General features: G+C 53.9%; 3 protein-coding genes across 4 annotated transcripts in view; 2 read left to right on the top strand and 1 right to left on the bottom strand.

The window, feature by feature from the left end:
* Positions 1–17,396, top strand: part of WDR62 (WD repeat domain 62) — a 49,083-nt gene extending 31,687 nt beyond the window's left edge. The window contains exons 14-32 of one of the 2 annotated variants that reach the window (XM_055310626.1): positions 943–1,010; positions 1,091–1,212; positions 2,362–2,437; positions 3,219–3,330; positions 3,432–3,495; positions 4,151–4,261; positions 5,948–6,081; positions 8,288–8,340; positions 10,795–11,013; positions 12,250–12,374; positions 12,620–12,723; positions 13,073–13,177; positions 13,477–13,611; positions 13,897–14,008; positions 14,118–14,259; positions 14,342–14,402; positions 14,587–15,234; positions 15,747–15,904; positions 16,010–17,396. In XM_055310626.1, the coding sequence (XP_055166601.1) occupies positions 943–1,010; positions 1,091–1,212; positions 2,362–2,437; positions 3,219–3,330; positions 3,432–3,495; positions 4,151–4,261; positions 5,948–6,081; positions 8,288–8,340; positions 10,795–11,013; positions 12,250–12,374; positions 12,620–12,723; positions 13,073–13,177; positions 13,477–13,611; positions 13,897–14,008; positions 14,118–14,259; positions 14,342–14,402; positions 14,587–15,234; positions 15,747–15,904; positions 16,010–16,276 (2,816 nt within the window). In that variant the 3' untranslated portion in view covers positions 16,277–17,396. The remainder of the gene's footprint in view (positions 1–942; positions 1,011–1,090; positions 1,213–2,361; positions 2,438–3,218; positions 3,331–3,431; positions 3,496–4,150; positions 4,262–5,947; positions 6,082–8,287; positions 8,341–10,794; positions 11,014–12,249; positions 12,375–12,619; positions 12,724–13,072; positions 13,178–13,476; positions 13,612–13,896; positions 14,009–14,117; positions 14,260–14,341; positions 14,403–14,586; positions 15,235–15,746; positions 15,905–16,009) is intronic. The other variant, XM_055310627.1, reaches the window with a different exon arrangement.
* Positions 17,397–20,937: 3,541 nt separating this feature from the next.
* OVOL3 (ovo like zinc finger 3) lies at positions 20,938–22,833 on the top strand. The gene is made up of 4 exons (XM_055310742.1): positions 20,938–21,031; positions 21,107–21,171; positions 21,922–22,123; positions 22,625–22,833. Exons 1-4 carry the CDS (start codon positions 20,938–20,940, stop codon positions 22,831–22,833), a joined length of 570 nt encoding a protein of 189 aa, XP_055166717.1.
* Positions 22,834–22,879: 46 nt separating this feature from the next.
* On the bottom strand, positions 22,880–24,208 carry POLR2I (RNA polymerase II subunit I). The gene is made up of 6 exons (XM_055310743.1): positions 24,029–24,208; positions 23,896–23,950; positions 23,513–23,586; positions 23,352–23,426; positions 23,198–23,249; positions 22,880–22,987 (listed from the first exon to the last, which is right to left on the bottom strand). Exons 1-6 carry the CDS (start codon positions 24,085–24,087, stop codon positions 22,925–22,927), a joined length of 378 nt encoding a protein of 125 aa, XP_055166718.1. The 5' UTR covers positions 24,088–24,208; the 3' UTR covers positions 22,880–22,924.
* Positions 24,209–24,214: the final 6 nt, after the last annotated feature.

Below are 24,214 nucleotides of genomic sequence, written 5' to 3'. Positions count from 1 at the left end.
CTCTAAGTGTTTTATATCTGTTCTGTCTTTACATCCTCAACACAACACTGAGGTATTTGTGCTGTTATTATTCTAATTCTATAAAGAAAAAAGAAGAAAGGCAAGAATTTTTATAGTGCTAACCAGGTGGCAGCCACTGTTCCACAGGCTTCACAGAACTCCATGGGGTGGGGACTGTCAGGCCCTTTGTCTTTCTGACATGGCTTTCTGCAGGATATAGACCAGTCATTTTATAGAATTTCCTTCAATTTAAATTTGTTTTCGTCACAATTTCATTCCGCTGATACATTCTTGGCAGGAATAGAACTTAGGTGGCGTCATGTCCTGACACATTAGCAATCTGGCCTGTTGAAATCAGAGGCATGGAGAAGAAGCCAGGGCTCAGAGCACAGTGGTTAGCCAGAAAACGCCTGGGTCTAATCCTGACCCTGTCCCGACTCTCCGTGCGCCAGGACTGTGTGACTCTAAGCCCCTGGGTTCACATTTGTACAATGGAGTGGGCTGTGAGCAGTCGAGGGGGAGGCACCTATGTTACGGGGCCTGGCCTGAGGTATGTGTGGATGCTCTGATTGCTCATGATGGCATGAACCTCCCAGCAGTCTACCTGTCTCCACTTGTCCCCTGCTTTGGTCCCGCCTCCACTCTGTCACCCAAATCACCTTTCCAAATCCCAAATCAGAAGTGGTGCCCGTTCTGTGTCCCTGGCCTGTTTCCCTCTCTGCCCTTGGTCTGTAGAGGCCTGCCATGCCACTGCTCTATCTGTACCACCTCATGCACACAGCTCCCATCTTAGGATACTACTTGCACCTCCTCCAGGGATCCCTCCCTGACCCTCCAGCAGAGTAGTACACTTGCAGTAAGTTCCCTAACTAGGGACCCTGACCCCAGTCAGGCTCAGCAGTGGCCCAGCCTTGTCTAATGTACCACCTCCTTCTCCTCCAGGCAATAGAGACATCCAGATGATCAGCTGTGGGGCTGACAAGAGCATCTACTTTCGCAGTGCCCAGCGGGTAGAGTGGGTTTCCTCCTTAGGGGCTGGGGAGGGAAGCTTGTCATGGGTGTCCTCTGAAGGCCCTGCCTGTCCTGCCAGACCTCAGATGGACTACACTTTGTCCGTACCCACCATGTGGCAGAGAAGACCACCTTGTATGACATGGACATTGACATCACCCAGAAGTATGTGGCTGTAGCCTGCCAGGACCGCAATGTGAGGTAAGGAGCTGCCCTGGGCTCTTAGTCGGCCTGGCCTGGTTTCTTTTTTTTTTTTTTTTTTTTTTAAGATTTTATTTATTTATTCATGAAAGACATGAGAGAGAGAGGCAGAGACACAGGCCAAGGGAAAAGCAGGCTCCATGCAGGGTGCCCGACATGGGACTCGATCCCAGGTCTCCAGGATCACGCCCTGGGCTGAAGGCGGCACTAAACCGCTGAGCCACCTGGGCTGCCCCTGGCCTGGTTTCTTTTCTTTCTTTTTTTTTTTTTCCTGGCCTGGTTTCTGAGTGGGACCTGTATGAGACCTAGTTGGGTCTGTGTGCTCATGAGGTGTCAGTCTCTTTCCCCTGCCCATTCGGTCCCTGAGGCAGCTGGGTTGGGTGGAAGGACCTATTGGGTGTTTCCTAGGAACGGAGCTCACCCAGGCCTAGCCTCCAGGCCAGAAGGGGGTTCCTTTTGGCCCTCCGGAAACCTATGTGGGGTGACTGAGAGGGGCTGATGTGGCTCAGATGCATCCATTCACCTACATTCCCTGAGCACCCATCTGGGATGGATAGTATAGGAGACAGCAGTGAGCAGGGCAGCCCCAGGCCCTGCCTTCATGGAGCTCACAGTCCAGGGAAGGAGAGATGGATGCCTCACTAGACAGTGACAGCATGGAGCGGTCAGGGCTGGGAGAGGCCGGGACTTGGGGGGTCCTAGGGAGACACCTGATCCTACCTGGGGATCAAGAAGGGCTTGATGGAGAGAACATCTGAAGTGAGACTGAGAAGGATGTGGAGTGAGCCAGGAGAGGGGAGAAAGGGGGTGTGCATGGGGAGAGCGTGTACAAAGAGGTTCTCTACCTCTTTGCCTTGCTCATTCAAGTTGAGTGCCAGCATCCTGCTTGCTCTGTAGCAGGGAAGACAGACATTAACTCAGCAGACAACTAACTCAATGAATATCCAGTATGTAACCTCCATGATGTCAGCCTGAGACAGCATCTCATTCCCTGAGATGGGATTTCAGTCCAGGCATCAGATGGGGATAAGAGGTGACGAGAGGCTTCCAGGGGAGAGGAAGATGGTTGGTGGGTAGGGCTGGAACCACATGTAAGAGGGGGCAGGTGGGCAGGGCCGCGTTGGCCACGTTATGCCCCCACCTCCCCAGAGTCTACAACACCGTGAATGGAAAGCAGAAGAAGTGCTACAAAGGCTCCCAGGGTGACGAAGGGTCCCTGCTGAAGGTGAGTAGCTAGAATCTCTAGTGTGAAAACCACACATGTTCCCCCTGTCCGTCTGCCACCCTGATGGGCCACCTGAGACCTGTGGCCTCCTGGGCACCTGATCAAAGGATCACAAGCTGGCCAGCACCCAGTCTGGCCTAGCTGACCAAGATTGCTTGGGAGCTGAGGGCATCACAGACTGTTTTACCTTTATTTACTGAGCCCTTCCTCAAACGGGGACATTTAAGTGGTTTCTGTTTTGAGTGGCCATAGTACGGTGGAAACAAAGAGGCCTGGGCTCTTTTACTAGGCTTGCCCCCTGCCACGTTTTCAGGACAAGGTTGGGGAACCTTCTCAGAGCCCCTGAAGTAAGGGAGTTGTTTTGAGTTTAGGCTTTAAGGTCAGACTCTTAATAGCTCTGTCTCAGGCTGTGACCTTGGGCAAGGGTCATCTCCTCTGAAGCCTGTTTCCTCATCTGTAAAATGCAGATAGAAAGAGTCTCTTAAAAAAAAAAAAAAAAAAAAGAAAGAGTCTCTATCGTAGGGTTCTTCTCTGGAAGAAATCAGTTTGCATGTGTACAATGCTTGGCACGGGGGGTGCTTGGTAATTTTTTCACCTGTGAAGTGGGAACAGGAGTTCCTATCCTAACCAGGGTGTATGTCCCGAGGGCTACCTGGGACAAGTCCGGTGCCAAGTGTCCGGCATAAGAGGGTCATCCATCAGTGGAGGCTGTGATGTTTGACCCGGGCCTCACCGCAGGGAGGAAGCAGCCGCACTGTCATGTGGGTCCTCTTCTTGGCAGGTCCATGTGGACCCCTCAGGCACCTTCCTGGCCACTAGCTGCTCCGACAAAAGCATCTCGGTGATTGACTTTTATTCAGGCGAGTGCATTGCCAAGATGTTTGGTCATTCAGGTGGGTGTGCCTCCTTCCGTGGCGGGAAGACACCTCCCCATGTGCCCCCACACAGCCTTCTGGGTCAGAAAGCCAGCACAGCTTCTCTCCTCTGCTTTCAGAAATTGTTACCAGCATGAAGTTCACCTACGATTGTCGTCACTTGATCACAGTATCTGGAGACAGGTGGGCAAGGCCTAGAGGCCACCCCTGGCTGGCCTCCCTCTAGTACCGGGCAAGACCATTGCTTTGGGGAGTGCAGGGGCTCAGACAGCAGGAGCACCAAACTCCAAACCTGTCCGTTAAGAGAGCTCTACTGTGGGTTCCAGCTTACTATTCTTTCCTTTGATGGCGTGTACCTCAGTGTCACACCAGCCCTGAGTTCCAATCCCAGATCTGCCATTTACTTAATTGGCACCTTGAGCAGGTCATTTCCCAGTGCTAAGCCTCAGTTTGCTCCTCTGTAAAAGATGACCCCCATGTCTTTGACAAACTGCAGTGAGGATCAAATAAGATAGTGTATAAAGTCCTTGATATGTGGCTGGTGCCCAAGGAAGTCCCTTTTGTCACTCCCTTTGATTTATTATGGTCCTTCCCCAGACCCCTTCCTTGAGTCTTGAGGTCTTCAGAACAGGTCCTGGTTTCCTGGGGTGCTCAGAACCCTGCCCAGGATGTAGACCCAGTGTGGCCTGGAGCCCTTGCACTAAGCTGCAGGGATGTGTTTTCCGGGAGGGGCCAGGGAATGAATGGGGTCTTGGCTGCGGTGACCTGGGTGGCTCCAGGTTCCGCTGGCCTCATGTTCACTGTTCTTGCTCCTTCCACATCTCTCTTTGGCCTCCAGCTGTGTGTTCATCTGGCACCTGGGCCCAGAGATCACTAACTGCATGAAGCAGCACTTGCTGGAGATTAACCACCGGGAGCAACAGCAGCAGCAGAACAGGAAGGACGAGAGGTAGAGCAGCCAGCCCAGGTCCTGTAGTCACTTGGCTGTCCCCCATTTGTCTGCTAGAGAAAAGAAATGTCTCCCCACCCTGGGCCCCGTGAGAACTGATGCTGAAGACCCAGCCGTGGCCAGGACAGCCTTAGGCCCTGCCTCTGCACACTCGCAGACTTTGAGTACAAATTTATGATAATACATGTGAGAAGGGTTTTGAAGTAGAAAAACAGGGTGCCTGGAGAGCCTGTGCCCACTGTGGTGGGGACACTCCAGGGAACTGTGGGGACCAAGGGGAGGCTCTGGACCCAGTGTGCAGTGGGGAGGGACAGAGTCAGAGAAGCATCCTGTGGAGTTGACGTGTCTTATTCCCCAAAGTCTTTCTGCTCTACAAGACCGGTTTTATTTGGCATGAATTCATATTCTAATTTTTGTTAGGGATTTTAGTATAGAGGTCTCAGTTGAGGGGGAGATTTGGGGATTTATCCTCTCTTCTGCCTCTGGAGCCGTCCTTGTCCTCTGCTTTGAGGCTTTGCCACTGCCTCCCCACAGGGACCAGGCCAGGCCATGAGCCTCTTGTCCTATGTAGCATTGGAGGTCTTACAGAACTAGGTACCAAGGGAATGGGCAGCTCCCCTTGGCTCCTGGTTTTGGAGCTTACACTCTACCTTCGGTGTCCTCCACTGCCCACCTCTTGTCAAGCGTGTTTTAGGCTCCTGTACTCCAAAGAAGATAAAACCTCATTGCTACCCATCCTACCACGCACACTCACACTCACACACACACACTTTCCAGAACAGAATGTGGCAGCTTAGTACTCAAGCCCCAATCTCTGCTTTGCTTTCAGTTACATTGCTATGGCCCTTAGAGAGTTTGTCTTATTTTTTGAGCCCAGGCTTTGTTATATCTTACTTATTGTGTTGGCATTTCCAGCAGAACAGATGTGGCAGATGTGTCCCAGCACCATCTTTTTTTTTTTTAAGATTTTATTTATTTTTTTATTTTTTTATTTTTTTTTATTTTTTTTAAATTTTTATTTATTTATGATAGTCACACACACAGAGAGAGAGAGGTAGAGACACAGGCAGAGGGAGAAGCAGGCTCCATGCACCGGGAGCCTGACGTGGGATTCGATCCCGGGTCTCCAGGATCGCGCCCCGGGCCAAAGGCAGGCGCCAAACCGCTGCGCCACCCAGGGATCCCTATTTATTTATTTTTTAAAGATTTTATTTATTCATGTGAGACACAGAGAGAAAGAGAGGCAGAGACGCAGGCAGAGGGAGAAGCAGGCTCCATGCAGGGATCCTGATGCGGCACTCGATCCTGGGACTCCAGGATCACGCCCCGGGCTGAAGGCAGGCGCCAAGCCACTGAGCCACCCAGGGATCCCCCCTTTTTTTTTTTTTAAGATTTTATTTATTTATTTATTCATGAGAGACACAGAGAAGCAGAGACACAGGCAGAGGGAGAAGCAGGCTCCCCGCAGAACTCTATCCTAGGATCCCGGGATCATGACCTGAGCCAAAAGGAGATGCTCAACCTCTGAGCCACCCAGGTGCCCCTCCCAGCCCCATCCTGACCAGAAGTCTATAATATGTTCATATGGAAGCTAGCACAGGACTCAGTCCTAGGCGGATCCCTGTCCATCCCACCCCCACCCCATTTACCTATTTCTTTCCTTGCTGCCCCCATTCCTGGCCTCAGGCAGGAGACCTATACATCCATGCCCAGCGAGATTTGCTCCTTAAGCCCTGGAGAGCAGACGGAGGAGGAGCTGGAGGAAGAGTGTGAATCGGAAGAGTTGCTGAAGACCCCGTCCAAAGACAGCTCGGACCCAGGTTGGGAAAGGCACCTATCCAAGGGGGCCCTATTTTGGACTCTCAGTGTAAGGATCGTTGCTGGGTTTCGCCTACTACTTGACTTTCAGAGCCTGGAAATGTAGCTCAATAATCCTATCAGTCAGAACTCCTTCAGTGTAATAGCGACCAGACTCATTAGGGGAAAGAGAATTTATTGGTTCATGTACCTGAAAATCAGAGCATTGGCTTCAGGCAATGGCCAGATCCTGGTAGTCAGGTGATGTTGAAGGAATATATTTTTCTCTGTCTCATGGCTCTGCTTTTTTCCATGTTAGCTTTGTTTTCAGGCAGACTCTCCCTTTCCTGGGGCAAAGATTCCCCCAGCAGCCCTAGATAATAAAACTCGATAGAAAAAAGAGCATCTCTTTCCCAGTAGCTCAAGCAGAATCCTGGGCTTGTGACTCATGGTTCCGGCGTGAGACATGGTGCCCAATTCTGAGCCAGTGGCTGTGATTGGCCAGGTCTAAGTCATGTGGTATTCCCTGAAGGGGGAGGCTTGACTCAGCTCCACTGGGACCACCTGACCAAAGAGGGTGGGCAGGGGTGCAGGGGATGGCCCAGGGAAAAAACAGGGTGCTCTTCCCCAGAAGACAACAGATTCTTTTGTTCAGGCAAAAGGGAGAATAGTAGTAGCTCAATGACTTTGTAGCAGGCCAGGCTTTCTCTAAATTTCTGCCCTTCTGTACATACCCTGGGCTTAAGCTTCCTGGTTGCAAGATGGCTGCTGCTTGCATAGGATGGTCCATCCTACAGTCTCCTTTAGAGAGGAAACTTGCCCAGAAGCCCACTGCAGGCTTCTCTTGGGTCCCATTGGCGTTGATTCTCCAGCTGAGAGAGGGCAGGTGCTTCAGTGTGGGGTGGGGGCCTTGCCAATAGGGACTGACTAGACAGTAGGCAACATGAATGTAAATATTCAGCCTTGGGGGGAAAAAAAAAAAGAATTCAGCCTTGGAAAAAAATCAGAGTGAGTGAATTTTCTTTGTTGCCACCCTCACACCCAATCTCATGTCCTCTCCAGGGTGACCACTTCTTTCAGTTTGGTATGAATTCTTATAGGCCTTTTCCTGAACTTTTTATACGTATGCACACAGCCTTCAGAACATGTCAGATTTAGGTACATAAATTATATTCTACTGCAGACATCATTCTGTATATTTTTTCACTCAGAAATATGTTGTTGGGGGCCACCTGGGTGGCTCAGTCAGTCCAACTCTTGTTTTCGGTTCAGGTCGTAATATCAAGCTCTGTGTCACCCTCTGCGCTCAGTGTGGCGTGTGCTTGAGATTCTTTTTCTCTTCCTCCCTCTGCCCTTCCCCATGTGTGTACCCTCGTGCTCGCTCTCTCTTTCTCTCATAGGTAGGTAGGTAGGTAGATAGAAAGATAGATAAAATCTTTAAAAAAAAAGAAAGAAAGAAAGAAAGAAAAGAAAGAAAGAAAGAGAAACCTCAACCTGTATGTTAGTGGATACAAAACAGGGGCCTCCCTCTTTCTTTTTTTAAAAGATTTGATTGACTGATTGATTTAGAGCAGGACCATGAGCAGAGGGAGAAGGAGAGGGAATCTCAAGCAGACTCCCCACTGATCAGGAGTCTGACTCCCAACATGGGACTGGATCCCACAACCCTGAGTCACAACCTGAGCCAAAATCTAGAGTCAGATGCTCAACTGACTGAGCCCCCCAGACGCCCTAGAGGCCTCCCTCTTTCAACCAACAGCATATAGTAGGATATTTTAAGGTATTCACCTCTGGATGGACATTTAGGGTTTTGCCAACTGTACACCATTGTGAATATGGCCTTGTTGACTGTTCCTCGGCCTCCTCAGGCACACGTGAGAGTGTTTGTTCAGGACAGAGGCAAGGGCTGGCACTCCCAGGCGATGGGGTTAGTACACACTTTATTTCAAAAGGGAACCCCAAGGACCCTCCAAATCCAGTTACTGCCCCACCTGGCAGTGTGAAGCCCTCTGTCCTGCCACGCTTTTGCCAATGCTTGGTAATATGAAGCATTTGAGTTTTGATGTCCTATGGAAATTTGCATTTTCCTGACTGTTTGCAAGGCTGAGCATCATTTGTTATGTCTCTTGTTTTTTGTATTGTCTCTTTGGAGAATTGCCTGTTTATGTATGTTGCCCATTTGTCTTTTGGGTTGTTGTCTCTTTTCATGGATTCCATGTCTCTCTCCAGATCCTCAGTGTCTCCTGACCAATGGCAAACTGCCACTGTGGGCAAAGCGGCTGGTGAGTCTGCCCGGAGACCAGGACACCTAGGGCTGGCAAAGTAGGGGTGCTGTCCTTCATGCTTTTCTTCTGGGAGCCCATATCCCTCTCCCTGTCTCTCATTTCCCTGGAGAGCCCCATCATCCTTCCAGTCTCAGCTTAGACACCCATTCATTCATGTGACACCTGTGTAGGTGTCACCTACACCTGTGCCAGGCTTGTTCTGACCCTTACATATGGTAGCAAGGCAGACATTTTCTAGTGTGGGACATGGACAGCATCCATATGAAACAGGTAAGATGCATAGTATTTGGGAAGTTGATAAATGCTGCAGAGGAAAAAAAATGAGAAGGAAAATAGCATGGGTTGGGGGGAGGGGGAAACAACTTTAAGACAAACAAAAAAGGCCTCACTGAGATTATATTTGAACAGAGTTGAAATAAGGGAGAAATGCAGGTCCTGGGAAGGAATGTTCCAGGCAGAGAACAGTAAGCAGGACAAAGGCCATGAGGCAGATTGTGCTTATTAGCATGTTCAAGGTGCAGGGAGACCCAGCTGCCTGGGTTGAATGTGAATGAGGGCAGGGGGGGAAGAGAGGGGCTTAGAGAGGTGATGGGGGCCAGATGGCATGGCACCATGTGGGCTGCACTGCGTTCCTCAAACACTCCTTATCGTCCTCCCCACTTATTTTTATCCCTGGCACTGAGTGAGATGGAGGCAAGGGAGGGCTCTGAGCTGAGGAAAGCCATGATCTAATGCAAAAGTGAACATGAGGGGCAAAGCAGGGGTCCAGGGAGGAGGCTGTTAGGATCATCCAGGAGATATTAGAGGCTGAGCTGGGTTGGGGGGTGGGCAGTAATGGGTGGATTTTCGGTGGATTATGAGACTGGATGTGAGAGAAAGAAAGGGACGAAGAGGATACTAGGATTGAATGAATAGTTGTTTACTTGGGGGAGGGGCAGGCTAGGAGCTGGTGGGTTAAAAGCTGACAGCAGAGGGGCACCTGGGTGTCTCAGTCGTTTTGCATCTGCATTTAGCTCAGATCATGATCTCGGGGTCTGGGATCTAGCCCCGAATTGGGCTCCCTGCTCAGCAGGAAGTGTGCCTCTCCCTCTGCTCCTCCCCGCTGCTCATGCACACGGTCGCGCGCTCTCTCTCTCTGTCTCTCTCTCTCTCTCTCAAATAAAATCCTTAAAAAGAAGAAGCTGGCAGCAGAATCCTACATCCTAGGTTGGACAATTTATTTCAGTAACAGTGTTAGTCCTCAGATCAAAACCTTTCCCTCAGGGAAATCTTCTCTGCCATCCCCTCCCCTGCAGACCAGGTCTCAAGACCTCAGGCTCCTCCTTATCAGTGACTACAACAAGCGGAATTACAGCCAGTGAATATGCGTAGCACACTTGACTCTGCACAAGCTCTGTTCTAAGTCTTTTTTTTTTTTTAAGATTTTATTTATTCATGAGAGACACAGAGAGAGAGGCAGAGACACAGACAGAGGGAGAAGAAGGCTCCATGCAGGAAGCCCGATGTGGGACTCGATCCCGGGACTCCGGGATCATGCCTTGAGCCAAACCGCTGAGCCACCCAGGCATCCCAGTTCTAAGTCTTTTATGTGTATTATCTCACCTGATCCCCACTGAGGTACAGGAGCTTTTCATATCCCTGTTTCACAGATGGAGAAACTGAGGCCCAGAGAGGTTAAGTAACTTGTCCAGGGTCACACAGCTAGGAATTAGTGAACAAGGGCTGCTCCAGAGCCTGAGTTCTCAGAAACACCCACCCTCCACTGTCTCTCAAGCCAGTCTTCTTCAGAGGCCACACTGGGCAGGACCAGGGTGAGAGAAGTGGCCATATCTTGGATGCTGTTGGGATAGCAGTGCTGAGAGAATTGCTTGAAGAAATACAGTATGGAGTATGAGGGACAATAGAAGGATGAGAGGTGATCTCCAGGTTTAGGGCCCGAGCCACCAGTGGGAATAGGACAGAGAAGGCTGCAGCAGAAGCTGATCTGGGGGAAAGATCAGGAGTTGCTTTCAAATGCCTACTTTGAAGTATCACTAAGAATCCATATAGATGGAAAGCAGTTGCGTATGCACTTCTGTAATTGAACAGAGGTTCAGGCTGGAGACGTTTATCTGGAAGTTGTCACTGAGTGGTATTTAAAGCCAAGAGACTAGGGACGCCTGGGTGGCTCAGCAGTTGAGCGTCTGCCTTTGGCTCAGGTCATGTTGTGATCCCGGGGTCCTGGGATCAAGTCCCGCATTGGGCTCTCTGCAGGGAGCCTGCTTCTCCCTCCTCCTATGTCTCTGCCTCTCTCTGTGTGTCTCCTGTGAATAAAGTCTTAAAAAAATAATAAATAAATAAAAATTAAAAAATAAAGCCAAGAGACTGGATGGAGTCCATGCAGAGTCCCTGGGCCCCATTGGAGTTGGTGAGCTCTTGGCCAGCTGTCTGACCATCCCCTGTCACCCTCAGCTAGGAGATGACGATGTGACAGATGGCTCAGCCTTCCATGCCAAGCGCAGCTACAAGCCACATGGCCGCTGGGCAGAGCGGGCTGACCAGAAGCCCCTCAAGACCATCCTGGATGCCCAGGACCTGGATTGCTACTTCACCCCCATGAAGCTTGAGAGCCTGGAGAACTCTGTTCTGGATACAGTGGAGCCCCAGAGCCTGGCGGGCCTGCTGAGTGAGGTACAGATCGGCCAGCCCAGCCCACAGGCCCTGCACTGTGACTGCCCACCCTGGACTCGGGGCCTCGGCAGTCTCCTTTTGAAAATCAGGCTAGGGGATCCCTGGGTGGCGCAGCGGTTTGGCGCCTGCCTTTGGCCCAGGGCGTGATCCTGGAGACCCGGGATCGAGTCCCACGTCAGGCTCCCGGTGTATGGAGCCTGCTTCTCCCTCTGCCTGTGTCTCTGCCTCTCTCTCTCTCACTGTGTGCCTATCATAAATAAATAAAACAAAAAAAAAATTTATAAAAAAAAGAAAATCAGGCTAACCCATCCCACTCTAGGGGGTGAAAGATGATTACATGACATGGTTGGGGGCAAGAGGGTGAGGCCCTGGGGTAAATGAGACTTCCCAGGGCAGACTAGGAGCCTGGGGGTGGGTTGCTTGAGGGTTAAAAGCTTGGGCCCGAGAACAGGCCTATACCTGGCTGGGGGCATTTGAGCAATAGAGCCCTGGCCCTACCCCTTCCTGGCTGTGTAGTGACTTGTCACAAGGCTTGTCTAGGCTTCTGCTTTTAAAAAAGAAATGGTCATTTAAAAAAAGATAACATATATATATATATTTCTAAAAAATGGTCATAAAAAGAAAGCCTCCAGAGGGCTTTGATAGGAATCCAGTGCTGAGAATAGGGCCTGGGCCCTCAGAAGTCCTGAAGCAACTTTAGCTCTTGTTCTGTTATTTTCCAAACAAAATTAGTTTTTATTCTGTTGTACAAACTTTCTTTTTTTATTATTGTGGAATAATACACATGCGCTTTTGTGTACAAACCCTAGGTATACAGCTTGGTGAATTATTACCTATGTATGCACCTATGTGCCCCGCACCCAGGCCAAAATGTAGAGTCTTTTCTACCTCCTGGAAGACCCCCCCCCCCGTGCCCCTCCTCGTCAGTACCCCCACCTGTGGTGAGCAGTCTTCTCATCTCTCACCAAGGATTAGTTTGTTCTTAAACGTCATTCAAACAGATTCTTGGAGGGTTGGAGCCATACCAATTCCTTACGTGTAAAGGGGCTGACTGGTCATGCAGGAGGAGCACAGAATGAGCTCAAGATGAGCACATAAGGGGCCAGGCCCTGGCTTCCCGTGAGTGGCCAGCACATCTTTCCTGTTATTGTGGGTGTTGGTGGCCCATTTGCTGGCTTCCAAAGGGCCCCAGTTGCCATGGCTACCTTAGATGGCTGTGTTCTCTTCACCCCACAGTCGGAGAGCCCCCAGGAGAATGGCTGTGGGCACCCCTCCTTCTTGCCCCTACAGCGGGAGTCCTCTGAGGACAGTGAACTCATCTACTCCCTGGAGGCAGAGGTGACAGTCATAGGGACAGACAGGTGGGTGTCCTTTGCACCAAGGGAAGCCTTACGGTGTTGGAGAGGGGAGGCCTGGGCTGATAGGCATGCCCCGGAAGAATTGCTCTCTGCTCTCCCAGTAGGCCTGTGGGAGTGGAGTAGGCCCGGGTTGCGCAGGAGGCAGGAGAGGCTAGGCCGTGCTCCCAGTAGGAGCAGGGCACAGATGTCTGGGGGTTCAGGGTGGGGGCCAGCTCTTTACTACTAGTATGTTCTCACCCCCACTGCAGCGATTACTGCACAAAGGACATGAAGGGGAAGCCCAGAGACCAGCAGGGTGACTCCTACCTCAGAGGCTCCTCCATTAGCTCGAAGGATCGGAGCCCACCCGAAGGTGAGTGGGGATAGGCAGAGACCCTGCAGCAATCTGTTGGTCCAGCCAGGCTCCCTTCTGGGTGTTAATGGTGACCTGACTCCGTCTTCCTGAAGTTCAGAGTCTATCACAGAGACAGGCATGGGTCCCTTCTGTTACCTGAGGATTCTGGAGCCCTATTGCTCACTGGCAGGAGCCCAGCTCTGCCGCTTCCTCAAAGAACTTATTGGTCCATAAAAATGGAGAGAGGATATTATTAACCCCCGTTCTCCAGATGGGAAAATTGAAGCCCTGGGAAGCTGAGCCACTTACCTGACTCACCCAGTAAGGGCTTGGCTTTGGACTCCTGACTCCTGCTCTGCCTCTCCAGACTCGGGGGAGTCAGAGGCCGACTTGGAGTGCAGCTTCACCACCATCCATTCGTCCCCTCCCCGGCCAACCCCTCGGTTTAACATGATGATGCCCCGCACACCAGGTAAGCAGGGGCCAGATATGGGGAAGACGGGGTGTAGGACTGGCTGGGGGATGGTCATGAGGTATAATCACTTTCCCCACATCAGCCCTGTACTTGATGCCCACTGAGCCTCCATTTCCTCGCTGGGAGACAGAGCCATTAGCCTCTCCTCGGTCTAGTGGCAGCAGGGTGTGTGATGGGCCAGTCCAGCTCTCTCCATTGTTAGGCGTCTAGCTTGTTTGTCTGGGCGTCTGCCATGACTCATGGTGTTGACGACTCTCTCCTGCCCGCCCCCTCGCCTCCCCTTCACCTCTCCCCAGGATGCCCAGGTACCACAGAAGAGTTATCCCAGCCCGAGGTGCTGGGCATATCCAACGGCTCCCTGCCCCAGACCCCTGAGCAGGAGAAGTTCCTCCGCCACCACTTCGAGACGCTTACTGACGGTCACCCCGAGGGTAGGGCCCTGCCTGGGCAGGCCATCCAGTGCTGGGCAAAGCATGGGTGTTCCGGGTAGGGTGGGTAGGGCTTCCCTGCATGGCTAGCAAGGGTGGAGAAGGGCTTGCGTTTTATCCTCAGGACTGAGCCACGCAGGCTCTTCTCCATGCTGTGTTTGCTCCCCAGGCATAGTGTGGGCTCTTGATGGCGTTTCTGGGGATCTACCTGCTGGTCTGTGGGTCTTCCTGGGCTCAGGGCTGGGTGGCTGGAGGGATTCTGAGGGCTCCGTTGGCCTCTTCCTCTAGAGCTCTTCCATGGATCCCTGAGAGACTTGGAGGCCCCTGAGGCTGAAGACTTCTTCAATCCCCGGCTGAGCATTTCAGCTCAGTTCCTCTCGCGTCTCCAGAAAACATCCAGGTAGGAGCAGGTGCCCCTCCCACCCAAGCTCACTGTCTCTCGCAGGGCGGGACTGTGACCCCTCAGGAACCCCCAGGCCAGCCACAAACCCCTGCTTTCCTTCCCACAGGTTTACCCACACCTTCCCTCCCCAGCTGCCCCTGCACCTGGTGAAGTCCCCAGAGGTCAAATTCACGGACCTTGGGGGCAGCCAGCCCAGGGCAGAGCCTTTGAGAGTAGGCGCTGGCTACACCTCCCCAGGCAGAACCAGTGTGAGTATGGGGCTACTTCTTTCAGGACTTAGGGCTGGGAGCAGGAGGCCTTCTTGTCCCCACCTCCTGGTCGTGCTTGCAGGTCCTCACTGGGAAAAAGGCTGAGGAGCCCCTTGAGACCCTGGAGCCCTGGTTCCCACTGAGTGAGTGCCCCCATCTGCAGATAAACAGCCCTGGGCATCTCAGCAAATGGCTCCGGTGCCCATCTGAACTATGGGGCAGTAGGGATGGGCAGAGGCCACTCAGCCCCTGCAGCCTCCTGGGGTGGACCCCTCGCATCGGCTCTCTGGCTGGGGTGTGAGAGTGAGCTGGCTGCTTCCTTTACAGCCCCCTGCCTCTCAGGCCTGGCACCCTGTGCCCCCTCCTCAGTGCTGCCCGCTGACGGGAAGCCTCTGACGCCCACAGCCCTGCCCACTCCAGGCTTGACTCAGGGTGTCCACAGCCCCTCCTCCCGCTCCTACATGGCGGCTGCTGCGAGCTCCCGCGCCAAGATGTCACGCAGCATCTCCCTCGAGGACAGTGAGGGCCCTGTGCTGGCTGAGCTGGCCAGGCCCCTCCCCAGGCCGTCCTCCGTTGGGGAACTGGTGTCCCTGGGCCAGGAGCTCCAGGCCATCCCCACCACGGTAGCACCGGGCTCTAACAGCGAGGGCCGAGAACCTGCCTTGCTCTCCTTGGGGGGCAACCACGAGGCCCGGGCCAGCCTGAAGCTGACCCTGTCGAGCATCTGCGACAGGCTCTTGTTGCCGCCTCCCCCGTTGGATCCTGTGGCCACCCAGCCCAGCGTCACAACAGCCACCTTCCCAGTCCCCAGCCCCGTGGATGCAAGCTCCCTGGGGCTCCACAGTTCCACCTTTCTCCCGAGGCTCCTGGTCCCTGAGTCCCCCAACACCCCTGCCCACCCCAACAGCACCTCGCTTCCAGAGACCAGGCCTGGGGTCCCTGGCAGCGTCACCTCCCTCCTGGAGCCCGCCCCTGGTGAGTACCACTCTTGGGCAAGGCTCATCCCTTGTACAGCTGGCTTAGGTCCAGCGGTGGGCACTTGACCTGGCCCCGGGGGCTGCACCATTGGTTCACTTAAATCTTTAGCGAGCACTTCATACATGTTGGGCTTTGTTCTAGACCCTGGGCACTGGGGCACAGTGGTTAACAAGACCACAAAAAATTGACCCCTTAACTGGGGAGACGGCCAGACATGAAACAAAGTGTTTAGTGTGTCACGAAGGAGTATGTGCTAATAAGGACAGAAATAAGAGAGAGGGCTTAGGGAACAAGCAGGGGGGCAGTGGTTAGAGAAGGATAATGAGAAAAGGCTTCAATCTGGAGAAGGAGGGCACTTGAGCAGAGCGGGAGGGAAGTGAGCCTCAGGGGACCAAGGGAAGTGTTCCAGGCGGAGGGACAGCAGTTGAGAGCAGCCCAGCCATCCTGGCCTTTCTGAGACCAGCTGGAAAGCGGAGGTGTCTTTCTCATTCCCTCCCCTCTAACCCCAGATGCGCTCAGTCTGGTCCAGGGCAGCCCTGGACACTGGGAGGAGCCTGGGGGGCCATTGAGTTTCCTGCCCCCAACTCCCCTTGAACTGAGCAGTGTGAGCACCATCGTGCACAGACTGCAGACTGCCTTCCAAGAAGCCATGGACCTTTACAACCTGGTGAGCCGAGCCCCGGGGTCAGAGGTGTGGGCCGGGGGGCTCCCTGGGACGGCCTGCCTGAGCTGGCTGGGTGGTGGCCCCTGACAAGGTCGGTACCCGTCGCAGGTGGTCCCCAACGACCAGATGAGCACTGAGCAGCAGCGGCAGGCACGGACTGAGCTGGCCTCCACCTTCCTTTGGATCCATAGCCAGTTAGAGGCCAACAGCTGGCTGCTGAGGAGTGATGTGGCCCCACCCCAGGCCCAGCCTGGCCTGGGCTCCCCCTCCCCACCGACACTGTGCCCCCTGGCAAGCCCAGACTTGCATGCCCTGCTGGAACATTACTCAGAGCTGCTGGTGCAGGCTGTGCGGAGGAAGGCCCGGGGGCACTGAGGGCTGGTGCCCCCCGCCCCCCCCCCCCCAAGACAGCCTGGCTGCTTCAGAGGAAATCGGTGTCTGAAGCAAATAAACTGACAACTTCAAGGAATGGTTCCTGGTGCCTGTCAGGGTGCATTCACAGAGCCCCCTCAGGCGGATGCAGGGAAGGAGGGCAGGGTGGACTGCCCAGGGAATACAGGTGGATAAACCCTGGAAGGGGTGAAATTTGTGTGCCGTAGGTGTTGGCTCCCCAGCATTGTACCCTCACCCGCTTGTCCCCTTCCTGTCTCCCCTGGAGGATGTCAGCCCCAGTGCCCTGCCTTGTTCCAGGACTCTGTCAATGGGACCAACATTCCCAAGAAATACAGGAACTGCAGTAATGATGATCCCAACACCTGGATCCCATGTCTCCCATCTCCGCTGAGCCACTATGGGATCAGTTGTGGTCCTTGCTATTCCCCAAGGTGGGGCCTATCTATTCCCCAAGGAGAGGGGAAACCCTTCCTCTGCCCCTTACCAGTGCCCCAGAATGTACTGGAGCCACTGCCGTCACCAGGTGCCAGACCCTGGCTCCCAGGACACACCTGCTACACCACTGCCAGGCCAAGCCCAGGCTTTTGTCTCCCATCTGTGACAGGGGGATTGAGAGACCAGCAAGCCCACTGACTGGACAGTCGGGCCGCATGCCCGGGCCATCCAGCAGCTGGGACAAATTATTCTTTGTCCAGTGGGAAGACTACATCCAGATTCATCTCCTAAGCTGCCAGCTCTGGTAGCAGCTTCCCCAGGCAGCATGCATCTAGCCATGTGGCATGTCTGCCAAGAAGGCCACTCTTGTGACCACAAAAGCCCCCACTGCCCCAATTCTCTATGAAGAGGAAGCCAGCAAGGGCAGGGCCCCCTCCTAAAACACAGCCTCGCCACGCGGCTTGCTGTGGCCTGAACCACCACTTCCCTGACTTCCTCTGCTCAGAGAGAGCCAGTCTTGCCCCGGATTCCACAGAGCTGAGACTCAAACCTGGACTTGCCTAGTGCCAGAGCCAGACCCTTCAGCATAAGAACATGGTCCTCTGCTGTCTCCCTAAACACTGACACACATCAGCACCAACTGTACGTTCAAAAAACTCTGCTGGTACCTGTGTCTGTCTACATCTACAGGATAAGGAACAAGACCAGCAAAGCATCTCCCCTCATGGCATTAGCCTTCTAGAGACCAAATAGGAATTAAAATATCTGTGGAACTGTGGGTAAGCTGAGGGAGTTAACTGCTGGTTGATGGGCCGGCGAAGGCCTCTCGGGGTGACCTTTGAGAGAAGGCACAGGTCACATAGACATCTTGGGGAAGTTCCCAAGCAGACAATAGTCCATGCAACCGCGTTGAGAGGGTCAAATGTATGTGACAGGAATGAAGAAGGCAAGAGAGGAGGTGGGAGGAAGAATGGGGTTCAAGGGGCAGGGTCTTCATTGCTTTATGACATTTAAATCCAAGAAATTTTCACAGCACAATTTCCCCCCCTAAATCAGATGCCTGATCTTGGTATTTAAGGAGATGCCCAGTATTACTTATTTCCCGAAGTCCCTCTCCCTGCCCCACCGGAGACTCCCTGCCCAGCCCCACAGGTTACAGGCCACTGGGGACCCATTCTCCTTGCCTCTGCCTTGCCTGGCCACAGTCATCTAAGATCCCTGAGGCAAGGCTTGGCATCCAGGCCCCTGAACACCCAGAAGACCATCTTGAGCCTTTGTGGAATGTACCTCTCCTCTCACCTGCATCCTTCGAGTCCTACGTAGCAAACAGTTGGCTTAGGGAGGCCCAAGCTGTAGGGATACTTGTTATTCTTGATTATGTTCCTGCTTTGTTCCCCTATGAGTTGGAGTTCCACCTCCAGCTTAGGCCTTCCTGGCCACCATACGGCTGCCATACCAGCACTCAGCAGTACGCCCTCACCCAACCAGGCCCAAAGGCCCAAAGGAGGGCAGCTGCCAGGGTAGTGAGGAAAGTCCTAAGCTTTCCTAGATCCTTTCCCTTCTAGAGTAGTTGGGGGCAAAAAGAATGGAGATTGCTTTGACTTATTTGGACCAACCATCTGTCCTGGACATACCACTGTTCAAACAAAAGGGTTCTCAGCCCAAGAGGAGGGGGGCTTGTAGAGAGGACCCAGTGTGTCTACCGCTCTCCACTTAATACTAAGCTCTTCAGCCCTGGAAAGACCAGACTCTCCTTGGACAAATTGGTTAAGAAGCCACTGCTGAATGTGTGCGCGTGCGGTTTGGGGACCCAGGGTCCCAGCAGGAAGATGCCAGCATGCTCACACGGGGTATTTTTTAAAGATTTTATTTATTCATGAGAAACACAGGAGAAAGGCGGAGAGAGAAGCAGGCTCCATGCAGGGAGCCCGACATGGGACTCAATACCAGGTCTCCAGGATCACGCCCTGGGCGGAAGGCGGCGCTAAACCGCTGAGCCACCCGGGCTACCCCATACATGGGGTATTTCAGACAGTTTGGTGAAGGGATCATTTTCAAAGAAGTGGGCAGGGAACCAGGAAATCACAGGGCTGGTACAGTATCCTGGACTGGTACCCGGAGAGCTGGAGCCACAAGGGGGCAAAGTGGGACCCAGAAGAGCCAGGCCTGGAGAGCGGGCTGCCCTAAGGGGAGCCGGGTAACGGGCAACTCCATAGGGAAAGAGTTGGGGGAATCCACTCCCCCATCTTCTAGGGGGCTCCCCATTGTCCCAAGTCGTCCTGGGAGCCAGGGGCATGGGAGCCCAGATGATGTGACCCACCCCAGTCAGCCTTCCAGGATGCAGAGCGGGGAGGAATGGGACAGAGAGAGCCTGGGGGCAATCCAGCTCCCCAGCCCTGGATCTCTTCCCTAGTGTGTTTTCAGTATTACAGGAACCAGCTGCCCCAAGAGACATGGTGCTGGGCAGGGAGACCTGGACACCGGGAAAGAGACAATGGCTCCCCCCAACCATTTGCCAGCTCATCAGTGCGACCTCCGCCCTGTGCTCCCACGCTGGACAGCCACAGCTGTGTGAAATCCACAGTTGTGAGATGGAGACACTTCAAACCCCATTTTCCAGATGGGCTGATTGAAACTCAGATGCTTGCTTAGCTACCCCTCAAGCCTTCCTAACAACCACCCTGTTCATATGCTGCATGCTAAGCATTCTCCCCACATGATCTACATGGATCTTTGACACAAACCAGTGATAGGGAGACACATTTGTCCCATTTTCCAGGCGAAGAAACTGAGGCTTAGCAAGAAGTGACTTGCCTGGGTCCTGTAAAGATAAAGTGGCAAAGCTCTGGGCTGATAGGCTGTCAGTTCTGCCTCCCTTGTTGCCCCAAATGAATCAGCAGGACTGACGCTTAGGGAGTGTGAAGAAATAACACTGTTCTCACCACTAAACCTTTGTCTAGACTGTTCCCTCCGCCTGGAACACCCTCCCCCTTTCACCAGAAACCTCATCCTCCTTCAGAGCTACACCCCAGCAGTCATCTCTGAACGTTGAGGCTGGATCAGGAGCCCCTTCTGGGCTCCCTTGAGCCCCATGAGTTTTCTCTATTGCAGTTGGAATCACTTTGCCTGTGTATCCCCCATCATAACCTGTCATTTTGGGCTGTTACTGGTGTGTCTCCCCCGTGGGCTAAGTTATGTGCTCGTTTTTAGTGCTGAGCTAGCCTGGCCCATAGTTGGAGCTCAGGAAATTGCTGACTGGATAAATGAGAGGAAGTAACTGCACAGAGAATATTAAAAATCCTTAACTACTGGTTAAGAAGTCAGACAATGATCAGTCTAGAACAAGACTCACTCGCTAGTGTGTGGGAGGCCCTGGCTGTGTCAGGTGACCCCCTCTGGCTCCTGGACTGTGGGACAGTGAGGAAGTGGTGTGGCAGGCAAGCACTAGGAGCTGGGCTACTAACGCACCAATATTTTACTTACTTACTTACTTACTTACTTATTTATTTATTTATTTATTTATTTACCAATATTTTAATACCTGCTACATCTCAACAGCTTCTGGTCTGAACGTCTGCTCTGGGCGTTTGAGAATCTGAGAGGTAGAGCCTCCTGTTGGAAGATGCATAGCCTCTATCCTCCCTTTGTCCTTACCTGCTGGACCCTACTGTCCCTCCACCCTCTGGGGCAAGCAATCACAGCACCCCACCCCACCCCACCCCACCCCCTCAGCTTCCTCAGACAGCTGCTGTGATTTGAATAACCAGGCAGGCTGTTGGATGTCCGATTGGCGGCTGATTTGCCTGGCAAACAGACCCTCAGGTCCTGGGCCCTGCTGCTACTTTGAGAAGACAGCCCCCCCGCCCAGAATCTCTTTTTTCCCCCTTCCAGGAGCTGTCTAGGCTCCAATCTTGCCCTTGCTTGATGTTCTTGGGGGGGTCCTAGCACTTGGCAGGCCCCTGGTGGCAGGAAAGTGCCCTCAGGAACCTGGTGTAGAAGGGAGAGGAACAGTGGGTCCTGGGGCAGAGGTAACTGGAGCCAGCTAAGTCAGCTCCCTGGGCTGGTCACAAAATTTGCATGGAGAGAATGAGGCTCCTCCAAGGCTCCCTCCCTCCTTTCCTTCCCCCTCCTAGTCATCCTGGGGCTGAGGTGTGACTGCAAGTGGAAGAGGCAGGCATCCATCTAAGGCCATCTCACCATTCCTGGTGATGCCCCGTGCCTTCCTGGTCAGGAGTCGGCGTCCACAGCCACCCAACTGGGGCCACCTGCCTGACCAGCTTCGAGGAGATGCCTATGTTCCAGGTGGGCCCCTCACTGGGCCTGGAGGTGAAGGGTAGGTGAGACACAAAGCATCACCATCTGGGTTTCTCTCCTCAGACTGCAGCAACCAGCAGGGCCCACCAGCACGCCAGTCTTCTGGCCTCCGGGACTCTTGGGCGGCGGTGAGTCTGCAGCTGGAGCACAGGACCCTGCTCACTCTCAGCCGAGACAGAACCTGACTGCCCCTTACTTCCTGAGCCCATTTGCACCTGCCTCTCCAGCCTCAGGACCTTTCCATCTATTGTTCTCTCTGCTGGAAATGCCTTTCCTTTCTTAATAGAGCTTACTGTTAGGCTTCAGCCCACGCACCATTTCCCGAGTGGGCAGCCACATTTCCTACTCCCAGAGGTCTCTCTGTCCAGTGGGGCAAAACAAGATTCAAGCCAAGTGGATGGTGATTTGCTTTATGTCAGATCAGACAAAAGTGACAGGAACAAGATGGGGGGTGGGGGAAGGCTGGGGACCCTCTGAAGGGGTATTCAGCTATGCATGACCTGGAAGAAGGAAAGCACTAGCCAGATTATATATGTGACTGAGATTATATCAGTATTTGTTGAAAGCCAGGAACGGCTTTCCTGAATGGATATTTACCAGGAATGAGACAAAAATTCATTCCTTCCTGGAGCTGGTGGGGGCTATAGCTATAGATAATAAAATTAGAAAAATATATATTATGTTGGAAGATGTGCTATGGAGAAATATAAAGCAAGGTAAAGGCAATGGGGAAGGGCCAGGGAAGGCCTTGGAGAGAGGGTAGCATTTTCACACACAAAGAGCAGTCTCGGGCCTTCCCAGACCTCCTTGGTTCCTGGTTCTAGGTATTCCGTTTGCTCTAACTCCCAGGGGCTCTAACTCCCATGTGCCTCCCACAGCCGAGGCAGGGCAGTCTGGCCTCCAGTCCCAGGGGCCCCGGGACGCTTGGCTGCCCACTCTGCCCCAAGGCCTTCCCTTTGCAGCGCATGCTGACACGGCACCTCAAGTGCCACAGCCCTGCACGCCGCCATGTGTGCCGCTGTTGTGGCAAAGGCTTTCACGATGCCTTCGACCTCAAGCGTCACATGAGGACTCACACTGGTGAGGAGGGGCAGGGATAGGGAAAGGCGGTTGGGCCCCAGGAAGGTTGGGAACAAAATTGGGAGAAAGGTCCCCAGGATGTGGAGTTTCCAGCATTTGTGTTTTTGGGGTGGAGACTCAGCCAACAGGAGGCTTGGAAAACCTCCTATTTAAGAATCCCATCCAGTAGGTATAAGGTGGTGCCAGGGTAGCAAGCAGCCTGCTGAGGGGTACAGATGAAGACCATAGTAGTTGCATGATTTAGGTCCTAAACAGAAAGATGTAAGGCAAAGCCTCCTTCCTTCTCCCCCTGGGGAAGGAAACTCCTGATGAACAGAGGGGGAACACACGTGTCTGGCCCATGTTTGCAATGGGTGGAGGTAGCACACGGTGGGACGTGGGCAGAGGAGTCTGGACAACTAGGATTAGGGATGCAGGAATGCTCCTGGAAGGCATGGTGGGAAGGTTTTGGTTTGGAGGCCACTCCCCTGTCTGTCCTCCCCCCTCTGCCCTTCTGCACAGGGATCCGGCCGTTCCGCTGTGGAGCTTGCGGGAAAGCATTTACACAGCGCTGCTCCCTTGAAGCTCATCTCGCCAAGGTGCACGGGCAGCCGGCCAGCTATGCTTACCGTGAGCGCCGTGAGAAGCTGCATGTGTGTGAGGACTGTGGCTTCACCTGCTCGAGGCCCGACGCCTACGTGCAGCACCGTGCTCTACATCGCGCTGCCTGAGAATGTGCATCCCACACAACTCCGAGAGGCAAATAAATGCAGGAAATGCACACACAAAACACAGCATTTATTACACACGGGGGAGGATAGTTCACTCGGTCCAGCGGTGGCCACAGTGTGGGGCCGTGCACACGTAGTACAAGCGCATGGCGTCCTGGCAGAAAGGTTGCAGTTAGGAAAGGTCTGGACCTCATGGAAGGGTACAACACAGAACATCCAGCAGACCCTCACCCCGAGATAACAGGCAAAGGGGCTTTCCCCATTGAGAAGGGGGACACCCGGAAGGCCAGGGTTCCCCCCAATATTGGCATCCCTGCCCGGGGAGGGCCAACCCTGCGACGTGCAAAGTCCTCCTGCCACTCACCTCAGCCCGGGCACTATGTGACTGGAAGAACACCGCCTCCTTGTGGCCACACCTGGGAGGACAGGCAGCCACTCAGCCTACCATACCCTCCCCTCCTCCGTCCACCCGTTAAGGACGAGCCGCTCTCCAGCGCCAGCACCAACAGCGCGCTCACTTTTGGCACGGGTGGTCCTCGGTCCGCGGCAACGTGGGGTCCTGGGACACGTCGGCGATGATCTGGGTCAGTTCGCTGGGGGAGCAGAAGTGAATAATTAGGCCCAGATGAGGCCTCCCCAGCCAACAACCCCGTCCCCAGGCTCTAGTCCTGCCACTCACTCCACTTCGTGCGTGATCTTGTTGACATAGATGCAGCTGTTGTCGGCTTCCTGCTGGTAATCGCAATTCCGGCACTAGAGAGGGCGAGCATGGCGGGAGGGGGTCACGGAGAGATCCGGGGGGGACTGGAAGGGAAGGCTGGGCCTTCCCCGGAGGCGATGACTAAAGCACGGGGTCTCCAAGTTGGGGTAACGGAGTATGTTGGGAATCACCTCCGGGATGGGCCACACAAGAGACTAGGGTTCACCCAGGGGATAGAAAAGGAAACCAAAACACGAAGGGGGCGCAGAGAGGGGTAAGGGGCACGTGGAGTAGGTTGGGGCCACGCCGGGAACCGGGGACCGTTCTGGGGGGACCCGGGCGCCGCGGCCGCCCGCGCTCACCGCGTAGAGCAGGATGCGGTTCTCCTTGTCCTCCTTGGGATAAAGCATGTTGTTACTGCGGGGAGGAGGAAGCCAGAGGTCAGTCCTGGGGCCGTTACTTGCTCCCCTTGCGCACTCGCAGCCCCGGCCTCACCATTCCTGGCAGAATCGAATACCCACGAAACCCGGCTCATAGGTCCCGTCTGGCTCCATAGCGACGCCGGGCCCGCCGAGCCCTGCGCACTGGCTCCGCCGCGCGACGGGTCGCGGGAAGGGTCACGCCTAGTTGCTTCGCGCCACGGCGGGGCGGGGCTACACACGCGCACCGGCTCCCAGCGGC

The sequence above is a fragment of the Nyctereutes procyonoides genome, unplaced genomic scaffold (genome assembly GCF_905146905.1).
Source record: "Nyctereutes procyonoides isolate TBG_1078 unplaced genomic scaffold, NYPRO_anot_genome, whole genome shotgun sequence".
Taxonomy (NCBI): Eukaryota; Metazoa; Chordata; class Mammalia; order Carnivora; family Canidae; genus Nyctereutes; species Nyctereutes procyonoides.
The sequence above is the reverse complement of the archived record's forward strand: the minus strand, read 5'-3'. Positions and strand labels throughout refer to the sequence as shown.

Coding starts and splice junctions, on each gene's coding strand:
- OVOL3 (XM_055310742.1), top strand. CDS start 20,938: ATGCCCCGTGCCTTCCTGGTCAGGAGTCGGCGTCCACAGCCACCCAAC. Junction 21,172..21,921: donor TCCGGGACTCTTGGGCGGCG/GTGAGTCTGCAG, acceptor TGCCTCCCACAG/CCGAGGCAGGGCAGTCTGGC. Junction 22,124..22,624: donor TCACATGAGGACTCACACTG/GTGAGGAGGGGC, acceptor CCTTCTGCACAG/GGATCCGGCCGTTCCGCTGT.
- POLR2I (XM_055310743.1), bottom strand. CDS start 24,087: ATGGAGCCAGACGGGACCTATGAGCCGGGTTTCGTGGGTATTCGATTC. Junction 23,250..23,351: donor GAGGACCACCCGTGCCAAAA/GTGAGCGCGCTG, acceptor CTGTCCTCCCAG/GTGTGGCCACAAGGAGGCGG. Junction 22,988..23,197: donor CACATAGTGCCCGGGCTGAG/GTGAGTGGCAGG, acceptor CCTTTCTGCCAG/GACGCCATGCGCTTGTACTA.